Source organism: Lichenostomus cassidix, chromosome W (assembly GCF_008360975.1).
Source record: "Lichenostomus cassidix isolate B80296 chromosome W, HeHo_3.0, whole genome shotgun sequence".
NCBI classification, from domain to species: Eukaryota; Metazoa; Chordata; class Aves; order Passeriformes; family Meliphagidae; genus Lichenostomus; species Lichenostomus cassidix.
In genome coordinates this window covers 6,197,841-6,224,991 of record NC_139510.1, presented here as the reverse complement: position 1 = coordinate 6,224,991, position 27,151 = coordinate 6,197,841, and the positions used below count along the sequence as shown (strand labels likewise).

Below are 27,151 nucleotides of genomic sequence, written 5' to 3'. Positions count from 1 at the left end.
ACTTACAAAACAGATTTGCTTTAGACCTATTGCTGTTATATGAACATGGAGTATGTGGTTATGTGAATTTAAACAACAATATTTTTTGTGTGCACATTCCAAATGTGATTGCTAAATTGGATGATCAGATAGGATAAAATTGGTTGCTGCATCTAGCAGAAAATTAAGGGCAAGATTAGAAAGTAACTAATTAAATAAAATATTTAGAGGATTTGGATTTTCTCTGACTGGTTGGTTGGCCTCACTTTTGCAAGATATAATTGCGATCATAGTAATAATTTTGATTATGACACTTGCTTTAAGGTATATAAAAAACATGATCACTAATGCAATGTGAGGAACTTATGTGATGTTAGTACAAAAGCAAAGTGAGGTTTATGAAAGATTGAAGGGAAGACAAGCTTCACAAGCCTCAAAGGGGGGGGATGTTGCCAGATGAAAAATTGTTAATAATACAATAAGCTAATACAATGCTTATTCTTCAAAAAACACTGTCTTATGGAACCACACAATGCTTATTCTGTAGGAAGAAGAACTGGAAAGCAACCAGCCCAGTTGTTCCAACTTTTACTAGTTCACCGAGTGGTCAAGTATGACTTTGGGGTCACTGAGCACCAGGCACCACCAAACAGACCCCCAGGACAGAAGAACACATGCATAAAGGGAAGGGAACATATATTAAGGACTTCAGGGAAATTATTATCACATGTATGTTTATTCTGGGAAAATCAATGAATATGTATGTAAAATATAGTATATAAACAGGAACTTTCCTGTATTCAGCATGCACGATATTTCAGAGGAGATATCCCCTTGTGCATCCGTCTGAATAAAGAATGCCTGCTTCTTAATGCTACATCGGTGTCAAGGAGTTTTTCTTTTTACTGATTTTAGGTGACAGTACTTAGTAGCCAGCTGGGCTTAAACTATGACACTAGGTGATCTCTAAAAGATCCCTTGCAACCCAAACCATTCTATAATTCTATGTGTTGCTGCCTTTGATATAATCTCAATCTGTTATAAATGCTACTTTCAAAATGCTAGAAAATATCTAGAGAAACAAAAGTTTAATGCTTCACAAGATCCATTTCTTTATTATCATAATCACAGAAACATGATTTTGTACAGGAATGTGTAGGTGAACATTAATCAATGCAATTAATTTTGTTTCAAAGATCAGGTAAACATACTACAGAACATTGTATTGTAAAGAATAAAAATATCTGCTTTTGGTGCAAGTATTAAGATGCAATAGTGTTCAATTCAGCATTGTATTGCAGAACATCATGCCACAGTCTACTTCAAAGAGGGTCACAACATGCAGTTTTTTGATAAAATGCTGTGGTATATAAAACCACCATGTGTTAATTAATAAAATATATAGTGGTTTATTTGAATTATTTTGAAGTGATTTCAGTGTGGAATTTAGTTTTTATCCAGGAGAAACAGCCAGAGTCTCTTGTTATTTGGAATAGTCTTCTTTTAGGCGATGGATTTAGCTTCAGGTAGGAATGCCTCCCAGTATTTTATTAGCTTGTAGAGAAGGAAAAAAAGCTACCTTACTTTAAGTACTGAATGTTGGAAAAACCCACACATACTCCTCCTCTTGTAATGACCTTGTCTTCACTGGACAAAGTGAGAACACAGATGCTTATCCATTGTCCATTCATTAATTATCCATTCACATTATCATATTATGCAAGAAAAACAGAAGTAATAAACACACAGATCTGCTCATGCAAACAATTATTCTTACCCACTGAGTACAGAATATAGCTATACAGAATTTGTTTGCATGGTGAGTTTGCCATTCTTACCTCTAAAGATGTTTGGGGTTTCTTTAATTTTATTTTTTTTTTAAATCAAAGCTAGAGGGTTATACTCCCAGATTGTAAAAAAAAGACATTAGTTTGGGAACCAGGCCTACTTCCGAGTCACCAAAGGTTGTTTTATTGCTGTACAATATTCAGTATTTCTTTTCTTTTTTTTTTTTAAGCAGATAAACATTTGAGTATTCAAGTCTCTTCAGTAAGCCTAGGCATGTATTTAATGCATTTTACTCCAACCTACAAGTAAAAGTATTACTTAAATAAGTCCTCCACTCCCTTCCCATCTCCCTGAATTAGGGCTATGCAAGAACAGTAATAGCCGGAAAATAGCAACCATGATGTTCTTCTGCAATAGATTACAGACTAGAGTTAATTCTCCATGTTTTAGAAAATGCTATACTTAAAGCCTGCCTTTTTAAACTAACCTAATATGGAACATATTAACTTGTACAAAAATTTCAAAATTTCTTACCTGCTGTTGTGTTTGCACTAACGATTCTAGGTACTTGATAATAACAGTTTTAAAGTCTTTCAATCGTTCCCTCTGTTAATAAAGTAAATAATTATGGCAAATTAACCTCTTAACAAAGTTTTCTTGGAATATCAATATTATCTAAAGCAAAACTATAATTTATTTGGACAAAATTATACATGCCTCAAATCTTTTCACTTCTTCACGAATGGTTTTGGAGATCTGTTCAAAATCTTTTTCCCCTTGCTGAACTTTTGTCTCCCACTGGCAAAGGAAAAACATGCAGAAAGAAGACTGCATTCAATGTTCAGTCTATCGGTATCTGAACTTTTTTTTAGTATAGTAGGGATAGTCATTCAAGAATTGAAAAGCACCAATTTGTTTTTTTACATACTTCAGGGAAAGTTTCAGTACAGTAATTTCAAAACAATTTATAGAGAAGAATGCCATCAGATAAAACAATTATATCTCAGGAAATATTATCTGCACACCAAATATAAAAATATCTTAATATTGTTATTAGCAATATTAATAAACAAGAAATTTAAAGATTATTTAGTGAAAATATCTCTAAATCTTTATTAGCTATTCCCTTTACAAGCACTGCTATGAAAGGAACCTAAACTTTTAAGCTTTCTTACCTGTTCTTACCTGAAAAAGTCTCAAAAAATAGTTGTCTGTACTTTCCTATCCACAAAAGAGATTATTAAATCTTCATCCCTGCCTATGGTCAAGTAAATGATTATTTTTGCCATATTTCTGCTGCAGGTGACAAGCTAATGGGGATGTATTTATTGGTCAGAATGTATGTTGTTTAGGCAAGCCAAAACACAAGCTCTCTTGCTCAGTGGGGATTGTTTAAGAGACAGCAGGAATTAAAAAAAAAAATAGAAAGAAAGAAATGCAGGTTAGAGCACAGAAGAAAAATTCAGAGGAAGTGAAGTTGCTTGTAGGGTTTTGCCATACTGGGAACAAGGCATTAATATCAATACTACAAAACACTTGGTCATGTTTATCCTTATTTTATGTTAAAAGACATCCAGCTACACAATTAAGAAAGCATCACCAGCTGTATTATCTTATTACTAGACCTTCCTTTGGTCCTGCTTTTATGTAACTATTATATTGCTAAATTTAAACCGTCTGTGTAAGCATATTATGAAAAAAGCTATAATCTTGACACTTCAGACATATGCATGCTAACAGAAATTATAAAAATGCAACTGTATCTGTTAATCTCAATATACTAACTGAATTATGGGAGCTAATAGATCTGGTAACAGCTATCTTCCTCAGAATAAAAGCAGCCAGGAAGCAACATGCACCAATATAATATATTCCTGCTAGCAATCTAGTGGTGCTATTTAATCACAAGAGCATTTTGTGGTGCAGTGTTATCTTACTGTTGTGATATGTAATGAATATCTATTCAAATAAATATCTTGAGATATTTATGTATTTAGTCTGTATTTATTCAAAATTCCCTTAATGTCTTTTCAGATGTATACTTATGGAGTTATGCAATAAGTCATAACAGGATCTGCTTCAGGGAAACATTAATATGTGCACAGCCTAGAGAGTTAGCTAATAACTAAAACTATATAAAATTCAGTCTAGGAAAGAGAGATTGACTGCTTTGAAATAACTTGTGCCTTCATATTACAGCATCTTAGAGGTGCCCAAGACTTCAGAGATTTTGCCATCTTACAGTTTCTGACAAGGAAAAATCACCGCCTTGTTTTATATGCTGTTTTGAGGACTACTCTTTTACCTTTTATCTGCACAAAGGAACTGAGTCACAGATGAAGCTCAAGCTGGATAGGCTTCCACTTTTCAATATCTCTGTCAAAAGGACTAGTATTAAAGAATTCAGCAACTCTGAATATATTTCAGTGGAAGCAATAATTTTCTGCCAGCATATTCAAATTCTGGCTTTACTTAACAACCTTCTCTAAACACACAATAAAGTAGGAAAAATATATTTCAAGAACAAAATCACTAATTCTTTTTATATTAAGGGTGAGAAAGGGTCATTTAGTATTTCCTACTGCTCCAAACAGGAATTGGTTTTCCCAATGAGTTTCAGCTCACTTGTGCATGGTGGATGGATGACATCAAGAGAGCCAACCAGCAAGAATGTGGTCACAAGAGTGACTGTTTTTCTTCCTAGTCAACAAGGGCCTTTTTAAAGAAAATAAGAAAGCCATGTTAATGAGCAACTTCAACACTGTATGCAAAATATATTGAAGTGCAGAAAGAACAAAGCAACTTGAGTTAGTGACAAATGAGGCAACCAAATAAAGTGCATAAGAGGTTGAAATCTGCAAAGATGTTCTCCATTATTTAATGAGAAAATAGTGGCTCATAACTAGAATACAATAATGTTAAATAATTAAGCTGTCCTACCTCTTCAATCTCCTTAGTGAAGCATGTTAAAACAAATGTATGATCTATGAAACGTCAACATTTTGGATTTTTACTGAAATTATAATATGTGTATATTTTAAAAAAATAAAATATATATGTAAGCAAAACATGAGAACAGTTCTCCATTAGTCCTTTTAGCTAGATTTTAGCCTTAGAAACCAAGAGATGTTCTTCTGACTACTCAAGTCATCTGCAACAGTTAAAAGCATTTTTAAACTTGTTCATGTTACCCTCTTCCCATCTCCCAGACTCTTTAGAGAAAGTACTTGACTGTCTTACATATCTCAAAATGGGTAACAATTATGCCCATCTCATATTTTAAACAAATTTCATTTAACAATGTCAGTAAATATGGAAAATAGCTAATATATGATTTGTAAAAAAAAAATTATAAAATAGTACAGTAATGAGGAATAAATCAATAAAAAAGTCTGTCTGCCAGAATAATATCAATACTTGACATTACCTCTTTTATATCATCTTTAGCTTGCTGCAGTTTATCAGGTCTGTTGGCAAGTTGGAGCTTTGCTTCAGCTTCACGTTTTTTTTGTAAAATGACCTGAGCATCTTGCCATTTCTGCCAGGATTTTATTCGATGATCAAACACTCCCTGTAAGTATGGGCATTTATTAAGCAATTGCAATTGTTAAAGCTGTCTAAATTCCTATTAGAAAAAGTTATTTCTGGATAAAACTGGAACAAGTGTACTCAAAAGAAACTTCACTGTGTCTTAGATTTAATTTGACATCATCCTTGCACAGCTAAATACCATCTAAAAATAACAGAGGAAGTTCAAGAAGCCTCTTTAGAGCAAACACCTTGATGCTCCAAACCATTTTGTATTCCTTGGCCCATCAAAATACTACCAAAGCAACCGCTGTAAAATGCTATAATACCCAAATGCTTCTCTAAATACAGATTCTAGCAAACCTTTTCATTGACTATACACATAACTGAAAGTATATTTTGTTAACAATGGATGGAGGTAGTAGAATCAAAGTATACATTTTTTATTTATTGTGTATTTGATAGACTCTAACTATATATATAATGCGAGTGAAAATATATAAAATATAAAAATGTTTTCCCAACAGTTTGACAAGTTCAAAGATATTTCTGGATAAAATTCTAAGACATCCCTGGGTTGACACTTGGCTGGCTGCCAGACTCTCACCCACAGCTGCTCTCTCATTCCCTCTCCTCAACAGGATGGGGAGAAAACAAGATGAAAAGAAGTTCATGAATCAATATAAAGACAGGGAGATCACTTACCAATCACCATTACAGGCAAAACTGACTCAACTTGGGGAAGATTATTTTATTGACAATTAAAACCAGAATAGAATGATTAGAAACAAAGGCAAAAACTAAAACACCTCTCCCCTCCCTCCTTCTTCCCAGGCTCAACTTCACTCCTTGATTCCCAACTCCTCTACCTCCCCTCTGCCTGAGCAGCACAGGAAGGATGAAGAGGTGCAGTCAGTTCACAACAGTTCCTCTATGACATTCCTTCCTCCTTACACTTTTTCCCTGTTCCAGCATGAGTCCTTTCCCCAGGCTGCAGTTCTTCAAGGACTGCTCCTGCGTGGGCTCTTCTCCACAGGCCAAAGTTCCTGTCTGGAGCCTACTCCCATGTGGGTTCTCCAGGACTGAAGCTTTCTTCAGGGCATATCCACTTGCTCAGGAGTGGTCCTCTCCACAGGCTGCAGGGAAACACCTGCAAGTACCTGGAGCACCTCCTCCCTCTCCTTCTTCTCTGACCTTGGTGTCTGCAGGATTGTTTCTTAGACTTCCTCCTTACACACACACACACACACACACACGCACACGCACACGCACACGCGCACGCGCATAACGAGATGCGGCGCGAGGGAAATCTCACAGCACTCTCAATATGAGATATAAAGTAAGCTCCAACTTTATTTCGCTAAACGAGAGACTTATATACCGTTACAGAAGTTTCTATTCATAGATACACACGTACACCTGCAGCTGTTCTCACACACTCAGGAATTCTCTTGTTAACTCCCTTATTCTTTTCTCATAACACTCCTGACTCCTAATCTTTCTCATGGCATTCTTCCTGCAAAACATTCTCAGACAAACAACCACTGCAGCTTGTCGGAATTTCACTGAGGCCTGGGAACACTGAAACCTTGCTCAGCTCTGTTCGGTTAGCATGAGTTTTGCTGGAAAAACTGTGTTTTCCAACAATTCCCCCGTTTCTGTTGTGAGAACAGATGTCTTGTTATCAGATTAATTTGCTTTGCTGTAAGTAATTGTTATTATTAGAATTGCTATAAATTTACCTAAGGAAATTTCACTAGTTAGATATGTTGCCATGGTCTAGAAATTGTCATTGCTGAAAACATTCACTTCACAGGTAAAGCTTAGAGAACCTTTTCCGGACAAGGGCTCTAAGTTTACTTGGAAGAAGGTTTAGCTTTTATAAACTCAATTTGGTAAATGAAAATTAATTGATCACATTTTGATGTAGAACACTTTGGACTCATGGCATGTTTCCCAGCCAGTTAGAACCAAAGCTTGGCCAGAGCTTAGGTGCTAAGTGGAAGGGTTTTCTTAGAACATCTTATAAACAAGCTTTGATTAATATCAATAAGAAGAGTATCTTAACATGTTACCACTTTGTAGATAGCTATATAAGGTGAGATGAAATATTCGAAAGCAGTAGATATTATTACTTGACTTTAACTATAAAGATAAAACTGCAAAGTTTTTGTGAATAATAATATAAACTAACAAATTTAAAACTTAAAATTAATATCACTAAAATTAATAAAACTTAATAACTCTTATCTTAAACCAACAATTAGGACTTAACTATAATGGAATTTAAAATTGATATTAACAACTTAACTCTAACAAGATTTAAACTTAACAGAATTTAAAATTAACATCACTTAATATTACTTAACAGAATTTTAACTTTAGCAGAACTTACAGCTTAATAGAATTTAAATTCACTATTACTTAACTTTAACAGAATCTATGCTTAATCAAAAGATACTTAATAGGTAATTTAAACTATTCAGTATAACTTCACTCACAGGTTTTCATTCACACATTAAAACTCTCAAGAAATTAAAATCACACTCTCATCAATCAGGCTTCATCTACACATTAAAGCATTCAAAAAACAAACACTCTCAGTAGGCCTACAACATTCACACATACACACAAATACTTTAGCAAAATTCAATTTTCATTTAAGGCTTTTAGTATTCAAGGTGTTATTACTTTTTTATCAGGATAATATCTTGTTACAATGCTTTTTTATTAGTAAATTGCTTTGGTCTCGGTGTCAGTGCAGCCAGGCTGAAGGAAGAGCCGATCTGCTCCATTCTGCTCAGGCTGTTTCTGCTGGCAACGCTGTTGGTTAGTTCTGGTTCGCTGCTGAAGCTGTCAATCAGTAGAGTTTAGAGTTTCATCACAGACATCACAGTTGGGCAGTGAAGGAGGCGTGGATGGCTCGCGGCTCCGCCCACCGGGGTACCCTCTGGGACTTCCGCTCTGGTTGTCATTCGGCCAGAAGCCACGGCTGGAACAACTTCCTCCACAGGCGTGCCGCAGGGCAGGGCAGGGGCCGCCGCTGCTCCCGGGTCACTGGTCACCCTCTGTTTGTTCTTTTTGTTTTTGCAAGCTTCTGTGCTGTGAGTATCTTTGTTACAGTAGAAACACCAACTTTTTCTGCTACAGTTTTTCTGCATGCGTCTCTCACTCCCACTTCGGTAACATCGGGATGAGTTCTGGTTACTCTGTTTCTTTACCCGCGATATCGGAGCTCGTTCTAACAAAATGTTCAGTTGTTCTGGCAAAAGTCCAACAGTGACTCTCTCAAACAAAGCAGCTAAGATGTTTTTCGTTGTAACATTGCCATACTCTGTGATATATTGAGACATGAACAGACTTTTCATCCAATCGAGCAACTTTGTATTTTCAGTTACTAGCAGTCTCTCCCCCCCCCTCCCCGGCGGGGGGGGTTTCCCTGGCAGCTGTGCCGTGGCTGCCGAAGTATTACGCATATCAAAAGCAGCACAGTAATTCACCTGCGCCGTGAGCCACGTAAAGTTTTGCTGTGTGGCATGTATTTGTAAGCAGGCTACCACTTTACTCCATGATTTGCCAAGCTTTCTTGCAATTTTATCACAGTCCAAAAGCAAAACAGCTCCGTAATTCAACCATTCTGTTACACTGAATACTGTAATAGGATTTGTAAAAAATCCATAACCTTGTCCTACTGCCATCAGGCCAGCCAAATGAAACAGGCTACTGAGTTCGTGCTTTTCTAAAAAGCATAACAATAAAATTCGGGCTACCTCTGATTCCATTTTGGGTCCAGCTGGTTTTCAGGGTCCTGGTCAACACCGTCTAAGCACTCGATCGAGGCTCGCAAGTTGCCAGAGTTGTGCAGTTTACCGAGTATAGCCCTCACGGTAGGCAGGTAATCACCTGTGTCTTCCGACCTTTCCCAATTCGGGCAAAGACACGACACGCTGAGGCTGCACTCCTCTAGCACCTCTCCGTTCACGCCGCTCTCAGAAGCCGGGTCGTAAAACTCCGTTGTCAGGGTCCGTTGCTCGCTCCGTATCACGTCGGAGGTCATCATTTAACGAGATGCGGCGCGAGGGAAATCTCACAGCACTCTCAATATGAGATATAAAGTAAGCTCCAACTTTATTTCGCTAAACGAGAGACTTATATACCGTTACAGAAGTTTCTATTCATAGATACACACGTACACCTGCAGCTGTTCTCACACACTCAGGAATTCTCTTGTTAACTCCCTTATTCTTTTCTCATAACACTCCTGACTCCTAATCTTTCTCATGGCATTCTTCCCGCAAAACATTCTCAGACAAACAACCACTGCAGCTTGTCGGAATTTCACTGAGGCCTGGGAACACTGAAACCTTGCTCAGCTCTGTTCGGTTAGCATGAGTTTTGCTGGAAAAACTGTGTTTTCCAACACGCGCACACGCGCACACACGCACACACGCACACACACTCTGCTGAACAACAATTTGTCCTTTCTTAAATATGTTTTCACAAAGGTATCACCACCTTTACTGGTTGGCTTTATTTTGACCAGCAGTGGGTCCATTGGGGAGCTGTCTGGAACCAGCTGTGCCTGGCCTCTTCTCACAGAGGTCACACCTGCAGTCCCCTGCTACCAAAACCTTGCCACATAAACCCAATGCAACCCCTCCCCATGTCAAAATCTAATTATACTGTACATCAAAATTGAATACTTTCTTTAGTGAGATGTAAATCCTCAAGCAATATTTGTTGCTTATTTACTGAAACTATTGGTTATCTAATATAGCCAAATTATGTTATTGAAAACATTTTATGAGTATAATGTAAAAATCAGTTACCTGAAAGAAACATGCACAACATGCTAACTAGTGTGGTATTAACATTGATCTAATTAGAAGATATTCACCATTTAAATTTTGTTTGGATCCTATTAATCCATGCCCATTTTTTGTCACAACAATTTTTAACATGGGAATAACTGATCATGAATTCATTTATTTTACTTTATTGGAATTCCAAGCAAAAACTCAGGAAGTCTTAACTGCATAATGAAGTGTGCAAATGCATACAAACATTAATGGAATCATAGAATAGTTTGAATTGGAAGGCACCTAAGGATCATCTAGTTCCAACCCCCTCTGCCATGGGCAGGGACACCTTTCACTAGATTAGGTTACTCAAAGCCCCATCCAACTTGGTGATTTACCTTAAATATACAAACTGCAAAGTGTGACACTAAACACAAAAATTATGCATTTTTCCTAGCAACACTTACTTTTACTGCAGCAATAAGACGAATGTAGTCACCAAGTAGTTCTGAGAAGACATAAAAATCAGCAAAAACTTGTTCTTGATGCAACTGATCTATCTTCTCCTCAACCTCTGCAAGTTGAGTCAAAGCTCTAGATAGAGCAGTGTGGTCCTCAGAATTACCTAACATGGCAGTGCTTTTAGCAAAGGCAGCTGTGTTGGCTGAAAGCTCTGAAATACAGGAGTGACATCCAATACAATGAAGTTAATTTATTATGTTACTCTTCAAGATAGATCAATCAAGCAAGCAGACCTCTGTCCTACAGCAACTCTAAGTTTATCAACTGAAAAATATAAATTATATTTTCCAAAGCTCATGATAAAATACACAAGGACATCACAATGAAAAACCATTTAGGAGAATATAGTGAACCCAAAACTCTCCAAAATCAGTAAATGATTTGTTGACCCTGTTATGTGATGCCTATTGTGTCTTGCAAAACACATGGAAGAAACTTTCACTTAAGTATTGTCCAACTGCTTAGTTCAGAAAAAGTCCAAGCCCACAAACCAAAAGTCGTGTCCTATACAGCACATTTAAGACAATCTTAACTGGTCTGTAGTGAAGTTGTTCCATGCAGCTGGGGTGGGGGGAGGGGGGGGGAGAGAAAAGGAAGAAAATTATTCAATGAGAGCATCAACACTAGAGTAGAATTTGCTTCCATTTTACTGTTCCATTGACTGAAGTATACTTAACAAGACTGCTTGTACTGTAATATATTGTCGTGTTTTGATATGCCTTAAAAAAAGACATGTGAATTTGTGCCTGGCATCCATGAAGCTGAAGTTTTGAGCTTATTCATTAACAAACACCTAGGCAACTGTGTTATCAAACTTCAAGTTGTGTACAATGTCAACTCCTCTGAAGAACCTTTGAACAAAATATCATTGTAATCCAACAACTTAGTTAAGGATTAAAAGCATAGGTTTGTTTATAACTCTGCTGCTTTTACTGAATCATCAGAACACCATAAATTTTGTAGAAAAGTCTTCAGATATTTAAAACTATCACAATTTAAATACCACTCTTTAAAAAAAAAAAGCATAACTTGAAATCTAAGATCAGGTGTCAAATCAGCAGTAATTGGATATATTCCCATTTTCATTATTTCTTAAAATACTTTTTAACCTTGAGGACATCTGATATCAGAGACATCTGTCTCTACAGAGAATAATTCCTGGTAGAGGTATGAGAAAGCAACTTAAGACACAGAATCACAGAATGTGTCAGGTTGGAAGAGACCACATTGGGTCATCTGGTCCAACCTCCCTGCTCAAGCAAGGTCATACTGGAGCGCATTGCACAGAATTGCATCCACATGGTTCTTGAATATGTCCAGTAAGGGAGACTCCACAACCTCTCTGGACAATCTGTTCCAGTGTCCCATCACCTGCACAGTAAAGAAGTTCTTTTTCATATTCAGGTGGAACTTCCTGTGCATCAGTTTCTGCCTTCTGCCTCTTGTCCTATTTCTTGGCACCACCGGGAAGAGCCTGGCTCCATCTTCTTGACACCCACCCTTCAGATACTTATAGACATTGATGAGGTGCTCTCTCAGTCATCTCTTCTTGAGGCTGAACAGGCCCAACTCTCTCAGCCTATCCTCATAAAAATCACAGAATCATTTAGGTTGAAAAAACCTCTGAGAGCATCTACTGTCGTGGTTTGACCCTGGCCAAATGCAAGGCACTTATGATATCTGCTCTCTCTCCTCGCCCCTGCCACAGCTGGGCAGAGGAGAGGAAAAAAAGTTAACATACATACACAAAGGACTCATGTTTTGAGATAAGGAACCAGAAGACGCACTGAGGGCAAAATAGGCTGAAACTTAAAGTTGCAAAGTGATTTATTAACCTAACAGAGTCAGAGGAAGATAATGAGAAGTAAAAATAAGCTCTTAAGACAGCGTTTCTCTGCTCACCCCCCTCCCTCCTCCCCACCAGCGGCACAGGCGGACAGGGTATGGGGGTTTGGTCAGTCCAGCACCGAGATCTTCTTCCACTGCACAGGGAGAGGAGTCCTCTACATTGCCGTGGGTCCGTCCCACAGGAGACAGTCCTCTGCGAACTTCTCCGGCGTGGGTCCAAATCTCACGAGCAGCAATCTGCCCAAATCTGCTGCAACATGAGTCCATCCCATGGGCAGACAGTCCTCCAAGAGCTGCTATGACATGGGCCCCTCATCCATGGGGTGCAGACCTCTGAGGCCAGGCTGTTCCATCTCAGTAGCATGGCCTTTGTCTCCACTGGGACTCCCACTGGATCTCAGCTTCCTCCAGGCATCCACCCACTCTGGCGTGGGCACCTCCCTACGGGCTGTGGGTGAACCACTGCAACCCCCCGTGGACCCCCTGGGCTACAGGGGGACAACCTGCTTCACCATGGTCCTCACCACGGCCAGCAGAGGATTGTCGGCTCTGGCGCCTGGAGCACCTCCTCCCCCTCCTTGTCCATTGACCTTGGTGTCTCCATGTTGTTTTCCCCTCACATATTCTCACCTCCTCCCCCTCCTCTGGATAAAAAGAAGTGTGTGCCCACATTGTTTTGATTTATTCTTAAGTACGTTATCACAGAGGCGTAACCACCATCTCTAATTGTCCCAGGCTTGGCCAGCAGCATGTCCATCATCTTCAGAGTCATCAGAGATTGGCTCTGCTGGACATGGTGAAAACTTCCAGAACCTTCACACAGGACACACAGGAGCCATCTTTGTGGCCCCCCTCCCACTACCAAAAACTGGGCCAAGCAAAACCAACACATCTACTCACATTCCTGACACAGGTGGGGAATTAGCCTACTAGGGATGGTGGCCCACTAGACCTGTTGTTTACAAACAGAGAAGGGCTGGTGGGAGATGAGGTGATCGGAGGCTGTCTTGGGCACAGGGACCATGAAATGATAGAGTTTGCAATACTCAGTGAAGTAAGGAAGGGGGTCAACAAAACCTTTGCCTTGGACTTCTGGAGGGCTGACTTTGGCCTACTTAGGACACAGGTTCAAAGTCCCCTGGGAAAAAGCCCTTAAAAACAAAGGGGTCCAGGAAGGCTGGACATACTTTAAGGAAGAAATCTTGAAGGCACAGGAGCAGGCCATCCCTATATGCTGAAAGATGAACTGTTGGGGAAGAAGATAGGCCTCGCTGAATAGGGAGCTTTCTCAGGAACTCAGGGAAAAAAGAGGGTGTATCACCTTTGGAAAAAGGAGCAGGCAACTCAGGAAGAGTACAAGGATGTCATTAGGTCGAGTAGAAAGAAAATTAGAAAGGTGAAAGCTCAACTAGACCTCAATCTGGCCACCACTGCGAAAGATAATAAAAAGCGTTTTTATAAATACATTAACAACAAAAGGAGGGCCAAGGAATACCTTCATTCTTTATTGGATGTGTGTGAGGGGAATATTGTCACCAAGGCTGAAGTATTTTATGCTTCTTTGCCTCAGTCCTCAACAGTACGACTTGTTATCCTCAGGGCAACCAGCCCCCTGAGCTGGTAGACAGGGATGGGGAGCAGAATAGACCCCCTGCAATCCAGGAGGAGGCAGTTAGTTACCTGCTGTGCCACTTAGACACACGTCTATGGGACCAGATGGGATTCATCCAAGTGTGCTGACAGAGCTTGCCAAGCCACTCTCCATCATTTATCATCAGTCCTGGTTAACCAGGGAGGTTCCAGATGACTGGAAGCTGGTCAATGTGACACCCATCCACAAGAAGGGCTAGGAGGAGGATCTGGGAAACTACAGGCCTGTCAACCTGACCTTGATGTCCAGGAAGGTTATGGAGTAGATCATCTTGAGTGCAATCACATGGCACATACAGGACGACCAGGGGATCCGGCCCAGCCAGCATGGGTTTAGGAAAGGCAGGTCCTGCCTGACCAACCTGATCTCCTTTTGACCAGTGACACGCCTAGTGGATGAGGGAAAGGCTGTGGATGTAGTCTATCTGGGTTTCAGCAAAGCCTTTGATACTGTTTCCCACAGCATCCTCCTGGAAAAGCTGGCAGCCCACGGCTTGGACAGGTGCACTCTTTGCTGGGTTAAGAACTGGCTGGATGTCTGGACCCAGAGAATGGTGGTGAATGGTGAATGCTGTGGAGGCATCTGCCCCTTTGTCCAAGTCACTGATGAATAAGTTAATACTGGGCCTGGCATTGAACCTTGGGCGACACCAGTAGTGAAAGGCCTCCAATTAGAGCCTGTGTCACTGATTACAACCCTCTGTTATTTGCCATTCAGCCCATTCTCAATCCAGTCCACACATCCTGAGTTTGCCTCTGAGGAAGTCATGACAGACAGTGTTGAAAGCCTTGCCAAGCTCAAGGTAGACAATATCCACTGCTCTCCCCTTATCCATCCAGGTAGTCATATCATCGTAGAAGGCAATCAGGCTGGTCTAGCATGATTTACATTTGGTGATCAGGAGTAGTCAGCATGGATTCACATTCTTGTCATCCATGTGGAGACAGATTGCCTCCAGAATGAGGTGCTCCATCACCTTTCCAGGAATTGAGGTGAGGCTGACTGGATGGTTGTTCCCTGTGTTCTCCTTCTTGCCCTTTTGGAAGACTGGAGAGACATTTGCTTTTCTTCCAGTCCTCAGGCACCTTCCAAAGATGATCATGAGTGGCCTTGCTATGATGTCCATCAGCTCGCTCAGCACTCTTGGATGCATCCTGTCAGGGTTCATGGACTTGTGGATGTCAAGTTTGCCTAGGTGTTCTCTGACACAATCCTCCTTGACCAAGGAAAAGTCTTCCTTCCAAGATTCTTTTACCCTGGTCTCCTGGGTCAGAGATCCCTGAGGGCTGGTTTTGTCAGTGATGGCTGATGCAAAGAAGGCATTCAGTAACTCTGCCTTCTCTGCGTCCTCTGTTACCAGGGTCCCACCTCCATTTAATAACAGGTCCATATAATCTTTTGTTTTCCTTTTGTTATTGATGTATTTGAAGAAACCCATCTTGAAGTCCTTGACATCTTTGGGCAGATTTAATTCCAGATGGGCCTTGGCCTTCCTTATCTCATTCTAACTTACTCTGACAACCTCTATAATCACTCCAAGTGACCTGTCCAGGCTTCCATCTCCTGTGTATTTCCTGCTTGTGCTTGAGTATTGACAGGAGCTTCTTGTTCACCCACGCATCTCTTGTCCCTTTTACCTGATTTCTTGCTCAATGGGATACACTGTTCTTGAGCCTGGAGGAAATGGTGCTTGAAGCAGCTCTCTCTTTCCTGCAGGGTCTCTTCTCATGGGATTCTTTCAAGAAGATCCCTGAAGAGGCTAAAGTTAACTCTCCTGAAGTCCATGGTTGCAATCTTACTTGCTGCCTTGCTTCCCCCTCGACAGATACTGAACTCCACAACCTCATGGTCACTGCAGCCAAGTCTGCCCCCAACCTTTACATCTCCAACAAGGCCTTCCCTTTTTGTTAGTATGAGGTCAAGCAGCACACCATTCCTTGTGGGATCCTCCACTACCTGTGACAGGAAGTTGTCATCAATGGTTTCCAGAAACCTCCTGGACTGTTTGTGCTTCACTGTGTTGCTTCTCCAGCAGATGTCAGGGTAGTTAAAGTCCCCCACGAGAAGCAGGGCCTATGACTGGAACGCTGCTTCTAGCTGCCTGTAGAAGGCCTCATCCACTTCTTCCTCCTGATTGGGTGGCCTATATCAAACACCCATGACAGTGTCACCCTTACTAGTCTGCCCTTTTATCCTAACCCATAAGCACTCAACTTGCTTGTCATCTACCCCAAGACAGAGCTTGATACATTCCAAGTGTTGCCTCATAAAGGACAACTCCACCACCACACCTTCCTGGTCTGTCATTCCTAAACAGTGTAGCCCTTTGTAGTGGGTTGATGCAGACCAGATGCCAGGCAACCACGAAAGCTGCTCACTCACTCCTCTTCCCAGCTGGACAGGGGAGAGAATATATAATGAAGGGTTCATGACTTGAGATAAGGACCAGGAGAGATTACTCACCAAATACTCTCACAAGCAAAACAGGCTTGAAATTAGAGATACGTGTGGCTAGCACAGTTTTTCCCATGAGAAGTTTTCTTGTGTTTTGTAAATAAAGATAAAGTTTGGATGTTTTTGGAACAGTGTCCCAGAACTTGGGCAGTGCAGGCCTGGCCAATCAGGCCTGGGGGAAGGCTTCTGACTGACCAATCTGGGTGACTTTTGAGAACTCTATATATGTGATGAAATCAAAACAATAAAGGTCATTCCTTCTTGCCACTGAGAACTGATGCATTCATTACTCTGCTAGCTGCTCAACAGCGACAATACGAGTTGAATTTATTGCTAACAAAATCAGAGCAGGATAATGAGAAGTAAAATTAACCTTTAAAAACACCTTCCCCCCACCCCTCCCTCCTTCCCAGCTCTACCTCCTATCTCAGCGGTGCAAGAAGACAGGGAATGGGGGTTATGGTCAGTTCATCACCCGTAGCTTTTCCAGCTGCTCAGGGAGAGGAGTTGTTCCCCTGCTTCACTGTGGGGTCCCTCCCATGGGAGACAGTTCTCCATGAACTTCTCCAACGTGAGTCCATGCCACGGGCAGCAGTCCTCCTCAAACTGCTGCAGCGTGGGTCACTCTTCCACAGGGTGCAGTCCTTCAAGGACAGGTTGCTCCAGCATGGGCCCCTCTCTCCATGGGTCTCTCACAGGATCACAGCCTCCTCTCAGGCATCCACCTGCTCTGGCATGGGTCTCCTTCACAGGCTGCAGGTGGATCTCTGCATCTCTATGGACCTCCATAGGTTGCAGGAGGACATCCTGCTTCAGCATGGTCTTCACCATGGGCTGTAGAGGAATTCCAGCTCTGGTGCCTGGAGCACCTCCTCCCCCACCTTCTTCACTGACTTTGGTGTCTGTATAGTTGTTCTTCTCACATGTTGTCACCCCGCTCTTCTCTGGCCGCAATTACAACTGCGCACTAACTTTTTTTTCCTTTCTTCTTAAATATGTTATCACAGAGTGGTTACCACCATTTCTAATTGGCCCAGCCTTGACCAGCAGTGTGTCCATCTTTGGAACCGGCAGGGATTGACTGTGCTGGATGTGGAGGAAGCTTTTAGCAGCTTCTCACAGAAGCCACCCTTGTAGCCCTCCCTGCTACCAAAACCAGGCCATGCAAATCCAATACACCCTTCATGACAACATTCCAGTTATGCGAGCTATCCCACCATGTCTCTGTAATCGCAATGAGGTCAAAGCCCTGTGACTGCACACAGATCTCTAGTTCCTCCTGTTTGTTCCCCATGCTGCGTGCATAGGTGTACAGGCACTTTATAGAAGTGGGGTTTTGTGTCAATATCCCAGTAGGGTGCAAGGAATTCCCCATGGTCCTATCTTGTGATTATGTCTTTGGCTGCTTGCACTTGCTGGAGGTATCCCCCTTAAGCATTCTTTTGCTACTTGGGTGTGCGCTATAGTTCTCCCCCTCCCGCACCTTATCCCTGTTGAACCTGGCCATGCCCCTGTCCCCCTTCACACCTAGTTTAAAGCTCTCTCAACAATCCCTTCTAAGTCCTGAGCCAGGATCCTTTTATCTCTTTGAGACAGGTGGACATAATTTGTTGTCAGCAGGCTCAGTGTCATATAAACTGACCCATGATCAAAACCCCCCAAATTCTGCTGGTAACACCAGTCTCAAAGCCAGGTATTCATCTGCATGATTTTCCCATTTCTTGCTCCACCATTCCCTGCAACTGGCAGAACAGAAGAGAACACAACTTGGGCTCCAGATCCCTTGGCCAGTTGTCCCAAGGCCCTGAGGTCCCTCTTGATTGTCCGCAGCCTTCTTGTTCGGACTTGGTCAGTACACACCTGGAAAACCAGTAGCGAGTAATAGTCAGTGGGCTGTACCAGGCTGGGAAGTTTCTAGGTGATGTCTCTTACCCAGACCCTAGGGAGGCAGCACATCTCCCTATGGGTTGGGTCCAGTTGGCATGTCAGGCCCTCAATTCCTTTTAAAAGGGAGTCACCAATGACTACTACCTTTCTTTTTTTTTTAACTGTGGAGGTCATGATGCCGGAGGTAGGCTGTCCTGCCCTAGGTCACCTGTCCAAGCTGGATGGACCTTCATCTACTTCCTCATTTCCCTGGTCCTCAAATTCCAGGGGCTCATATTTATTGTGTAAGGGCACCTGGGGAAGTGAGGTAGGTTGGGAGGGGATTTGCCTGCCACCTGGAGCAGAAACCCATTTCTACTCCCCTCCATCTCTAAGGTCCCCTTTGTCTGCCTAGTAGTAAGAGAGTAGGGGATCCATTGCTTCTTGTGAAGTGGATGGCAGGTCTGTTTGTCTGAGGCTTGGTAGAGTGAGGCTTCACCAGTCAATCTCTTCTTCAGAGTCCCTAATACTTCTTAGTCTTTTTACTTCACCTCTCAGTTCAGCCACTAGGCTAAGTAGATCATTGACCTGATTGCACCTCACACAGCTGTTCTTTCTGTTGCCCTCTGAGAGCAGCACCAGGCTCCGGCACTCCCTGCAGCCTAAGACCTGGACCCCTGCATGCTTTCATGGGCATTCTGTCTGAGTCGCCACATCCTTTCTGGTATGCGCAGAGGAAACAACTTTTGTCCGAGTGTACACCATACCTGAGCTCTCTTTGCGGGGGTGATGACCACCAACTGAGCTAACTGAGATGGCAACGCCTCAGCGCCCTTCCTGCTCTGCCTGCCTGCCTGCATGAACTGCTGCTCCCTGGGGGTGGCTTATCTATGAGGGGTTGGGGTGCCTCTCTTTGCTCTGGTATCGAGGTCTTACCAGGTAGGAAAGCTCACCTCCCTCCCTCCCTCAGCACGATCCTCAGCTTCAGAGCACATCTGTTCATGCAGATTGCCTCAGAGCCTTCACTGATGTGGCCACACATTTTCATGTACTTTTAAAAGGGCAGAGTTAAAAGGTGACCACATACTTAAACAAAATGCATCTGTGTCAGAAGGTACATTTATGGTCTTTCAGGTACTACAAATCAAACTTTGATTTATTTAATTTATATTAAAAAATCATCTGATTAAGAGCAGTATTGACAAAACTGCAACATAGATGATTAAAATATTAAACTTATGGACATTTCTTCTCTCAAAAACTAAAATTTCTAGTGAAAGAAAGAGAAAAGGAGGAAAAGTTATCTACACCTTTGCCTAGTGCTCCTCCCATACAGGGAAACACCTTCAAACCGCAAAAACATCTCTATTTGTCTCCTATCAGAAAGTAGTGTTGGGGAAACTAGACCAGGGATTCGAACTGGAAGAGGTCATAGTAAGTGATAAATTAAAAACTGTTTTCCTCAGAGATACTGGAGCACAATCATCCATGGTTAAAGCAGAATCATGTCCTGGAGTCACCCCTCGGAAACATCAGAAAATATTAGTGAATGGATTAAATGGAGTAGTGGTTCCTTATTCAATTGTTAAGGTATAACTGGAAATTCCTTTTTCCACCCATCGTCATCCCTGTGCCCCCTCCCCCCCAATAGTGAATGCTGCTAAGAAACCTAAATATAATGTGTATGGATATTCTGTGAAGCAAAAGCTGGATACAGGGCAAAACTAAACAGGCTTTTGAAACAACTGATGAAGAAAAAATGCTTGTTACCTTTTTCAGCACCGAAAGGATGGGGGATAGGAAATAAGTCCCCTGTCCACTTGGTAAATTGATTATGTTAAACCTTTCCCTCAAACACCTGAGAAATTATGTTATATCCTTACTGAAGTTCAAAAAATATTTGGCTCAGGGAAAGTTTTTCCTTGCAGGAAAGCTGATGGTCTTACCATTGTGGCAGGACTTAATGGATAGTTTGCTGACACTCCCATGCCTTCTGCTCTGCAGTCTGATAATGGCTCTCATTTAAAAAATAAAATTGTACAAGAGTGGTGTGAACATAATGGAGTTACCTGAGTGTTCCACCTGCCCTACAGACCCCAAAGTAATGTCATGGTTAAGAGATGGAATGGTCTACTGAAATTAACTCTAGAGCTAAATTTATATACAGAAAAATGGTGTAAAGCCCTACCTGAAGCTGACTGATGCTTAAATAACTGACAGACACCCACCAAATGCTCAGTGGAATAAGGTCATTTTTCTGGTTTCCAAACAACAAAACCTTTAAAACCCCCACTGTGAGCCTGTTGCTTTTCTCAGGGTGATGCTGTTCTTGACTGAAACAATAATAATGTCATTCAGTTAATGAACATCATATCTCAAATGGGTAATGAATCAAACTGTTGGTATTGTTTACACCATCCTCAATCTTCAGATGCTAATTCCGCATGGTTAGCTGAATCTGTTCCTGAAACATCTTGGTATCAATCTAAATTGGTATACTTCCTTCCCAACCCTCCAACTTATAAAGCCTTTTAAAGGCACATTCATATGATAAAAGCCCATGGTGCATTACAATGCCTGAACACATAAATTCAGTGTGGGAGAAACAAGCCTTTGTGACTATATTTTGCTCTACAGCTGGATGCAAACCCAGTTTCAGATGATATGCAGTAATTGAACCAGAGTTTGTAATTACTCCAATTTAAGAACCACATGGTTCTGTAAAAATGAAACACTGCTCTTTTAAATATTTCACCACTCTGGAATCTTGCATGGAATATTAATGGTACATTTTGCCAAAATTCTATAATTTAACTGGTCCTAATTCTACATTTTACATTTTACAGAGTAATGGTTGGTTAAGTACAAACAACAACTGGACCACCTGTAACTGGCATAACATGACTGGCTCTATATTTGCCAATTCCTTTTCATACGATTTGAACGAGCCACACTTGCCTACTCAAATTTCATCATCCTGACAGTGAAAAGACTTATCAATGGTGTGAGGAATATTTCCCTAGATATTCTTATGAAATCAAATTGGTGGCCAACCATTCTAGCACCTGGATAGTTCTGGCACTGTAGCACAAACACGTATAAAAGTCTTCCACCAAAATGGGAAGGTGTGGGGGTGCGGCGGCCCGATGCTGCGGATCCCGAGTCCCCGAGGCCGGCGGTCGGCGTAATCCACGGGGACGCTGCCGAGGATGCCATCGCCTGGGACTCGGAGGAGGCCGGGCCGTAAACCGCTCTCTCCCTCCCCTGGAAAGTTTTTCCTAAGTTTATTGGTTTAAAGTTCGCTTCCCCGCCCCTGTCACCGCCCCCGCTGCTTGCCCTCACTAGAATGTTCTGTTGCCGGGCTTCCCCCATGAGTTGTTTGTAATCCCCTCCCTAGTTATATTTCATTTGCTCCCCTGCTTGTCCCTCATGTTGTCCCGGAGCCCCGTTGGCTCCGCCCCTGTTGTTCCTCCCCGGGAAACCCCGTATTTCCCCCTAAAAACCCCCTCCCTTTGTTCTCTCGGCGTGGTGTGGTCGCGACCCCAGCCCCGCGGGGCTCTGCACCCGGTAGCTGCGTGGACCGCCCCACCCGAGAGCCCCCAGTGTGCCTCCCCCGCGCCGCTTCTCCTTTAATAAACTGCACACTGGCGACTCTCAGCTCGTCGTACTTTCTTTATCACGGGAAGCGACCAGCGACTCCACGGCGTTCCTGCCCGGTGGGCACCCGCCTCCGCCGCGTGGTCCCTGCCGCTCCAAGGAGCGAGCCTGGGAACACTGAGGCTGACCGTAGCCGCCTCTGGGACAGAGCTGAACAGCCGGGAGGGCTGAGAGCTTGGGCCCAGGTGAGGCCTCCGAGGTCTCCCGAAGCCCCGGTAGCCATTAGGACTAAGGCGGCTGGACCCCTCCGGACCCTACAACTTCAGGAAGGGACTACTTGTACCATAGCACATCTTCTTTCCTGTGCATTTCAAACCAAAAATTTAACTATTCCCTTTTTATACAACCATTAGCCTGTATGCCATAAGCATTTTGTGATTAAACCCCTGGTAAAAACAACTATTTACACCTATATCACAATTAGCTATTCAAAACCCTTAGGCCATAGACTATCTTCTAGCATCCCAAGGAGGTGTATGTGTACTGCCAAACACCACTTGTTTTTATACTAATGAATCTAAACAAATCAAATATCATATAAACATAATTCAAAGACAAGTTCATACCTTTCACCAAATAACTTGAATAACCCTTGTCAGAAGGTCTATCACGTGCCTGGTTTTGGCTGTGGTCTTGGTTACCTGACTTCAGAGCATGGGCCTGTCATGTTCTGTTAATATTAGCTCTTACTATGGCTGTTGGAATTATGTTATTTTGTATTATATCTTGCTTTACATCTTTCTGCATATTGGTTACTAAAAATTAATGTTTTATACTCTCCTCCCTCCTCAAATGAACAGCCTTCAGAAAACAAGTGGCACATTACTGCTGTGGAGTCCTCTTTATGACCCAATTACTAAGTTGCAGGTCCTGGGCAAGAGGTGATGGTGCCACCATCACTTGCATCCTTCCCTGTTTGTGATGGTGTCAGGGGGTGGGGTGTGACTGGTACCCCCTGCTCCTGACCCCTGGTAATATAGTTAGTATAACTAATGTGATTTTATAAGGCAAACAGATATTCTCTGTGACCAACCTGGTCACGTATTAGTCCCCTTTCCCCTCATTATCAAGCCCTGAAGGTCCTGTAAACTAAGTGGATGAATCAAACAGATTTCTTCTTTCCCTCCCTATTGGCCTCAAGATTCTTGGGTGCCAGGCTAACTACTCCCTTTCTTACTGGCCTTGAATGCCCCAGATAACCACGTGTTGTTGATGACTCCATCATGGAATAGGGAAGCATAATAGAGCAGTTACAAGTCCTAAGTGGGAACTTGGACCAGAACTGCTGATGGACAGTGAGACCTGTGACCTCCCAGTGGCCAGGGGTGCCTCCACTGTCACCTGCCTCCTCCGAGGACTGAGTGACACATGTTCTTTTATATGTTTTTCAAATCTAGATTATGATTGTTATGTTGATACAGTAAACCAAGTATTAAGATATGACCTGATCTGCAGAGGATCCAGGTGATTAGAAACCATAAGCTAAGTGGTGCTATAAAATTCTGTACTACTGTTGCCAGATGAAAAATTGTCTACACCTGGTGAGATAACACAATTCTTATTCTTCAAAACCCACTGGCCCATGGAACTGCACAATGCCCATCGTGTAAGAAGAACTGGAAAGCAACCAGCCCAGTTGTTCCAACTTTTACCAGTTCACTGGATGGTCAAGTATGACTTTGGGGTCGCTGACCACCACGGACCACCAAACAGACCCCCAGGACAGAAGAATGCATGCGTAAAGGGGAGGGACAATATGTTAATGATTTCAGGGAGATGATTATCATATGTATGTTTATTCTGGGAAAATCAATGAATATGTATGTAAAATACAGTATATAAACAGGAACTTTCCTGTATTCAGCATGCACGATATTTCAGAGGAGATATCCCCTTGTGCATCCGTCTGAATAAAGAATGCCTGCTTCTTAATGCTACATTGGCATCAAGGAGTTTTTCTTTTTACCATTTTTTTTGTAACACTATGCTACTTATAAAATTGTACTACACTGATTCTGCTTATAAAAATCTTGTATTATTCTGATTATAAATTATATTCTATACTAATCATAAAATCCTGTTAAGTAAAATAAGTCTTCAATTGTAACTATGACTTAGTGCTGTCATCTTTCAGGCAAAGATCCCTAAAAGAACGTCTGTCCCCTTGGTTGCAGGTGACACCATGTGATCTAGATACATTTATCAATGCCTACTGTAGCATATAACTTGCTAGTTATGCTATTAAATATCTGCAAGAAAACAACCCCATGCTAATCAATGCAGCAACTTTCAAGTTCAATGGAAGGTATGATATATATTTTTTATAAAATTAATATTAAAACCAGATATACAGATAAACCAGAAATGCTAGAACAGTTTAAACAAAAATGTAGTGTTAGAAGACTTTTGCATTAAAATTTACTGCAAAACTACTTGCTAGTTAAGAGTTTTAACATACTAAGCTCCTGTTTCATTAGCATTTTCTAAAGCTCTAAGCACTTAAACTCATGCAGTCACATAAAAGTCAAGCTACCTTTTTTGTGGCAGACTAATGCTTCAATATTGGCATGAAGTTTCCTAAGTTGCTGATCCAGATTCTCAAATTGCTCTTGTTTTTCTTCAAACCACTGACAAAAGAGGAAAAAGTCTAGCATTATAATTTAGATTACCAACAGCATTCCTTGTTTTAAAGAAGCAAATGATTCATTTATTGCTAGGATGGTCAACTGATACAGCTAAGAATCCAAGCGAATAAAGCAGATTACTATCTTATTTTCTATGTTTACAGCTTTAAAATGCAATTGTTGAGCTTCACTAATTTGATTCATTCATTATTCAAGTAAAAAAAATGAGCTCTTACTGTATCTGATTCATCCATCTTAATTGTCATTTTATTGACAGCATCAGCAGCCTTGTTTACCATCCTCAATATTCCTGCTCCACTCAGAGCCTGGGTGTTAACCGCTCTAGGCAACTGGAAATGAATGACAAATAAGGGCAAACAGACTGGTTAAAAGGCTAGAGGTTTAACTGGGTACAAGGGGGAGAAAAGGATAAACTATTTTCTTTACTCCTATGTGTTACAATATAGTGGAATCCAATTTCTCGGTTTTACTATTTTTACATTCTCAGAGGAGAACTTAATAATACAGACTATTTACTTTACTTCTACACCTTTACAATTAAATGGAACAAACAACCTACTTGTCAGAAGTTATGAACTAGCCAAAGGCCATAACTAGTAAACTATATACTACAAAGAACAAACTGCCACTACAGAAACAGAAAAGCTTAGATTTATAATTACATACAGAAGTTCTGTAAACCACTTCATTATAATGCACAATTCACACTGTGTACAGTTCATAGAAAGTTGATGTCTTTTTGCTTTTAAATATAGGCCAGGTTTCAAAACCTACCTCATGAGTATTGAGAGAACTGTGCATTTTTGAGGTACCTAGAAATCCTCATGAAAAAGTTAGCAAACTTGAAATTTATATTATTCCTTTTTAACATTAGTCTAAATATATTAGGCCATTTACCCTTCATATCTGATACTTTGTGTCAGCAGCACTGACACTTTTAAGTTATCTATCAATGATGTTTCTGTCAGTAATGAGGCCTCTGTGACTTATTAGCATGGCTAAGATATTGACATTGACCAAAAGACAATCCACTATTACAGCAAATCAACTATGCACATTTATAGGCATATTTTTGGAGACATAACAGACAATCTGTTCCACAATATATTTATTTTTGTGAAAGGTGCCAGATTGATAGCATTGGTGACTAAAGTCCTCAAAACATCTAGCGTGGCCAGCAGTACTGCATGCCTGTTTGCGTTATGCCAATAAACTTCAAGCTTGACTCCTAGAGGCAAGAACTGTTTCCAAGCCGGTTTAATTCATTATCTTAATTAACCCTCAGTAGCACTGATTATGGATTTTTATTCTGTGTATGATGAGCTTCACTCAGAACCAGAAAGATCAGCTCACTTGGCAGAAGTCATTGAACAACAGATAGCTTTTGGTCACTACTAACCTAAGATTTATCAGAGGCAGAGGCAGTAGGCTTTGTACACAATTACCTGAGTACCCTTTTGTCATTCTGTCCCGTGAAGGGTAGAATCTAATTTGATTTCATATGAATTTAGGAGAATAGGTCTCAATACAAAGAGTGCATTACTTTGTACATTACCACATCTGGAAACAAATAGAGAACTTAAAAGACTGTAAATACCTCAGAACTTTCCAAGAATAGCCTTAAATCTGGATCTTGCAACAAGGTAGGGTGTTTTACTGTTCTTTGTAGATACCTATGATTTAAAAAAGTTCAAATATTAGATAACAAAATGGATTTCATGTGCCTGACAGCATTAGAAAGTGTCCTTTAGCTAAAGAATGGGTACAATGCAGGCAGCATGTAACCTTTTTTCATTATTTAATGGGGTTTGAACAGTTGTAGTTGTCTCTAAAAACAAGTTGCTGTCAGTGGTTTCTAACCCAGTTTGTTTATATGAAACTTAAGGTGTCATAATCTGCCATAAATCTATGTTGCACAGTATTAAAATAATATACTTGAAATTTTTAACACCTCGGTGAAGGCTTCCTGTTCTAACAACAACCAATTTAAATGAACTATTTCTTCGTTGGCTAGACAGCCTTCTACCTATATTAGTTCTACAGGACTCATCCACCCAGAAGTTAAATTAGTGCAAGTCTATCTTTTTGCAATTTTTTGCATTTCTGCTTGGATCTAAAAACCATTGATTGTACAAATATGAGTTGAAGAGGGAAATTTCTAAAGTTTTCATTCACTAAAAACTGCTGCAAGTTTGTCATAACTGATTTTAATATTATGTATTAACAGAAAGTGTCTGACATTTTCAAGAATGCTTTACAGAAACTTAATACCTCAAAATACCATGGGAGCATGGGAATGTATTCAATATTGCCAATTAAGATGTGCTAACAGAACATAATTAACAGTATTTGTATTTTTTGCAGAGCTTTAGTTTTGCTCAAGCCTCAGCTGTAAAGTACCAAAACTGCCCCAT

At 41.1% G+C, this 27,151-nt stretch overlaps 1 protein-coding gene across 1 annotated transcript; it reads right to left on the bottom strand.

The window, feature by feature from the left end:
* Positions 1-1,066: 1,066 nt before the first annotated feature.
* Positions 1,067-27,151, bottom strand: LOC146425394 (sorting nexin-2-like). The gene is made up of 8 exons (XM_085041510.1): positions 27,138-27,151; positions 26,335-26,410; positions 24,953-25,066; positions 24,626-24,719; positions 10,562-10,767; positions 5,195-5,338; positions 2,302-2,373; positions 1,067-1,533 (listed from the first exon to the last, which is right to left on the bottom strand). Exons 1-8 carry the CDS (start codon positions 27,149-27,151, stop codon positions 1,483-1,485), a joined length of 771 nt encoding a protein of 256 aa, XP_084897636.1. The 3' UTR covers positions 1,067-1,482.

What these genes read in the sequence shown, in the direction of transcription:
- LOC146425394 (XM_085041510.1), bottom strand. An exon ending in AGATGGATGAATCAGATACA is followed by an intron (nt 24,720 to 24,952) that starts GTAAGAGCTCAT and finishes CTCTTTTGTCAG; the next exon opens with TGGTTTGAAGAAAAACAAGA. An exon ending in GTCTTATTGCTGCAGTAAAA is followed by an intron (nt 5,339 to 10,561) that starts GTAAGTGTTGCT and finishes CCATACTTACAG; the next exon opens with GGAGTGTTTGATCATCGAAT.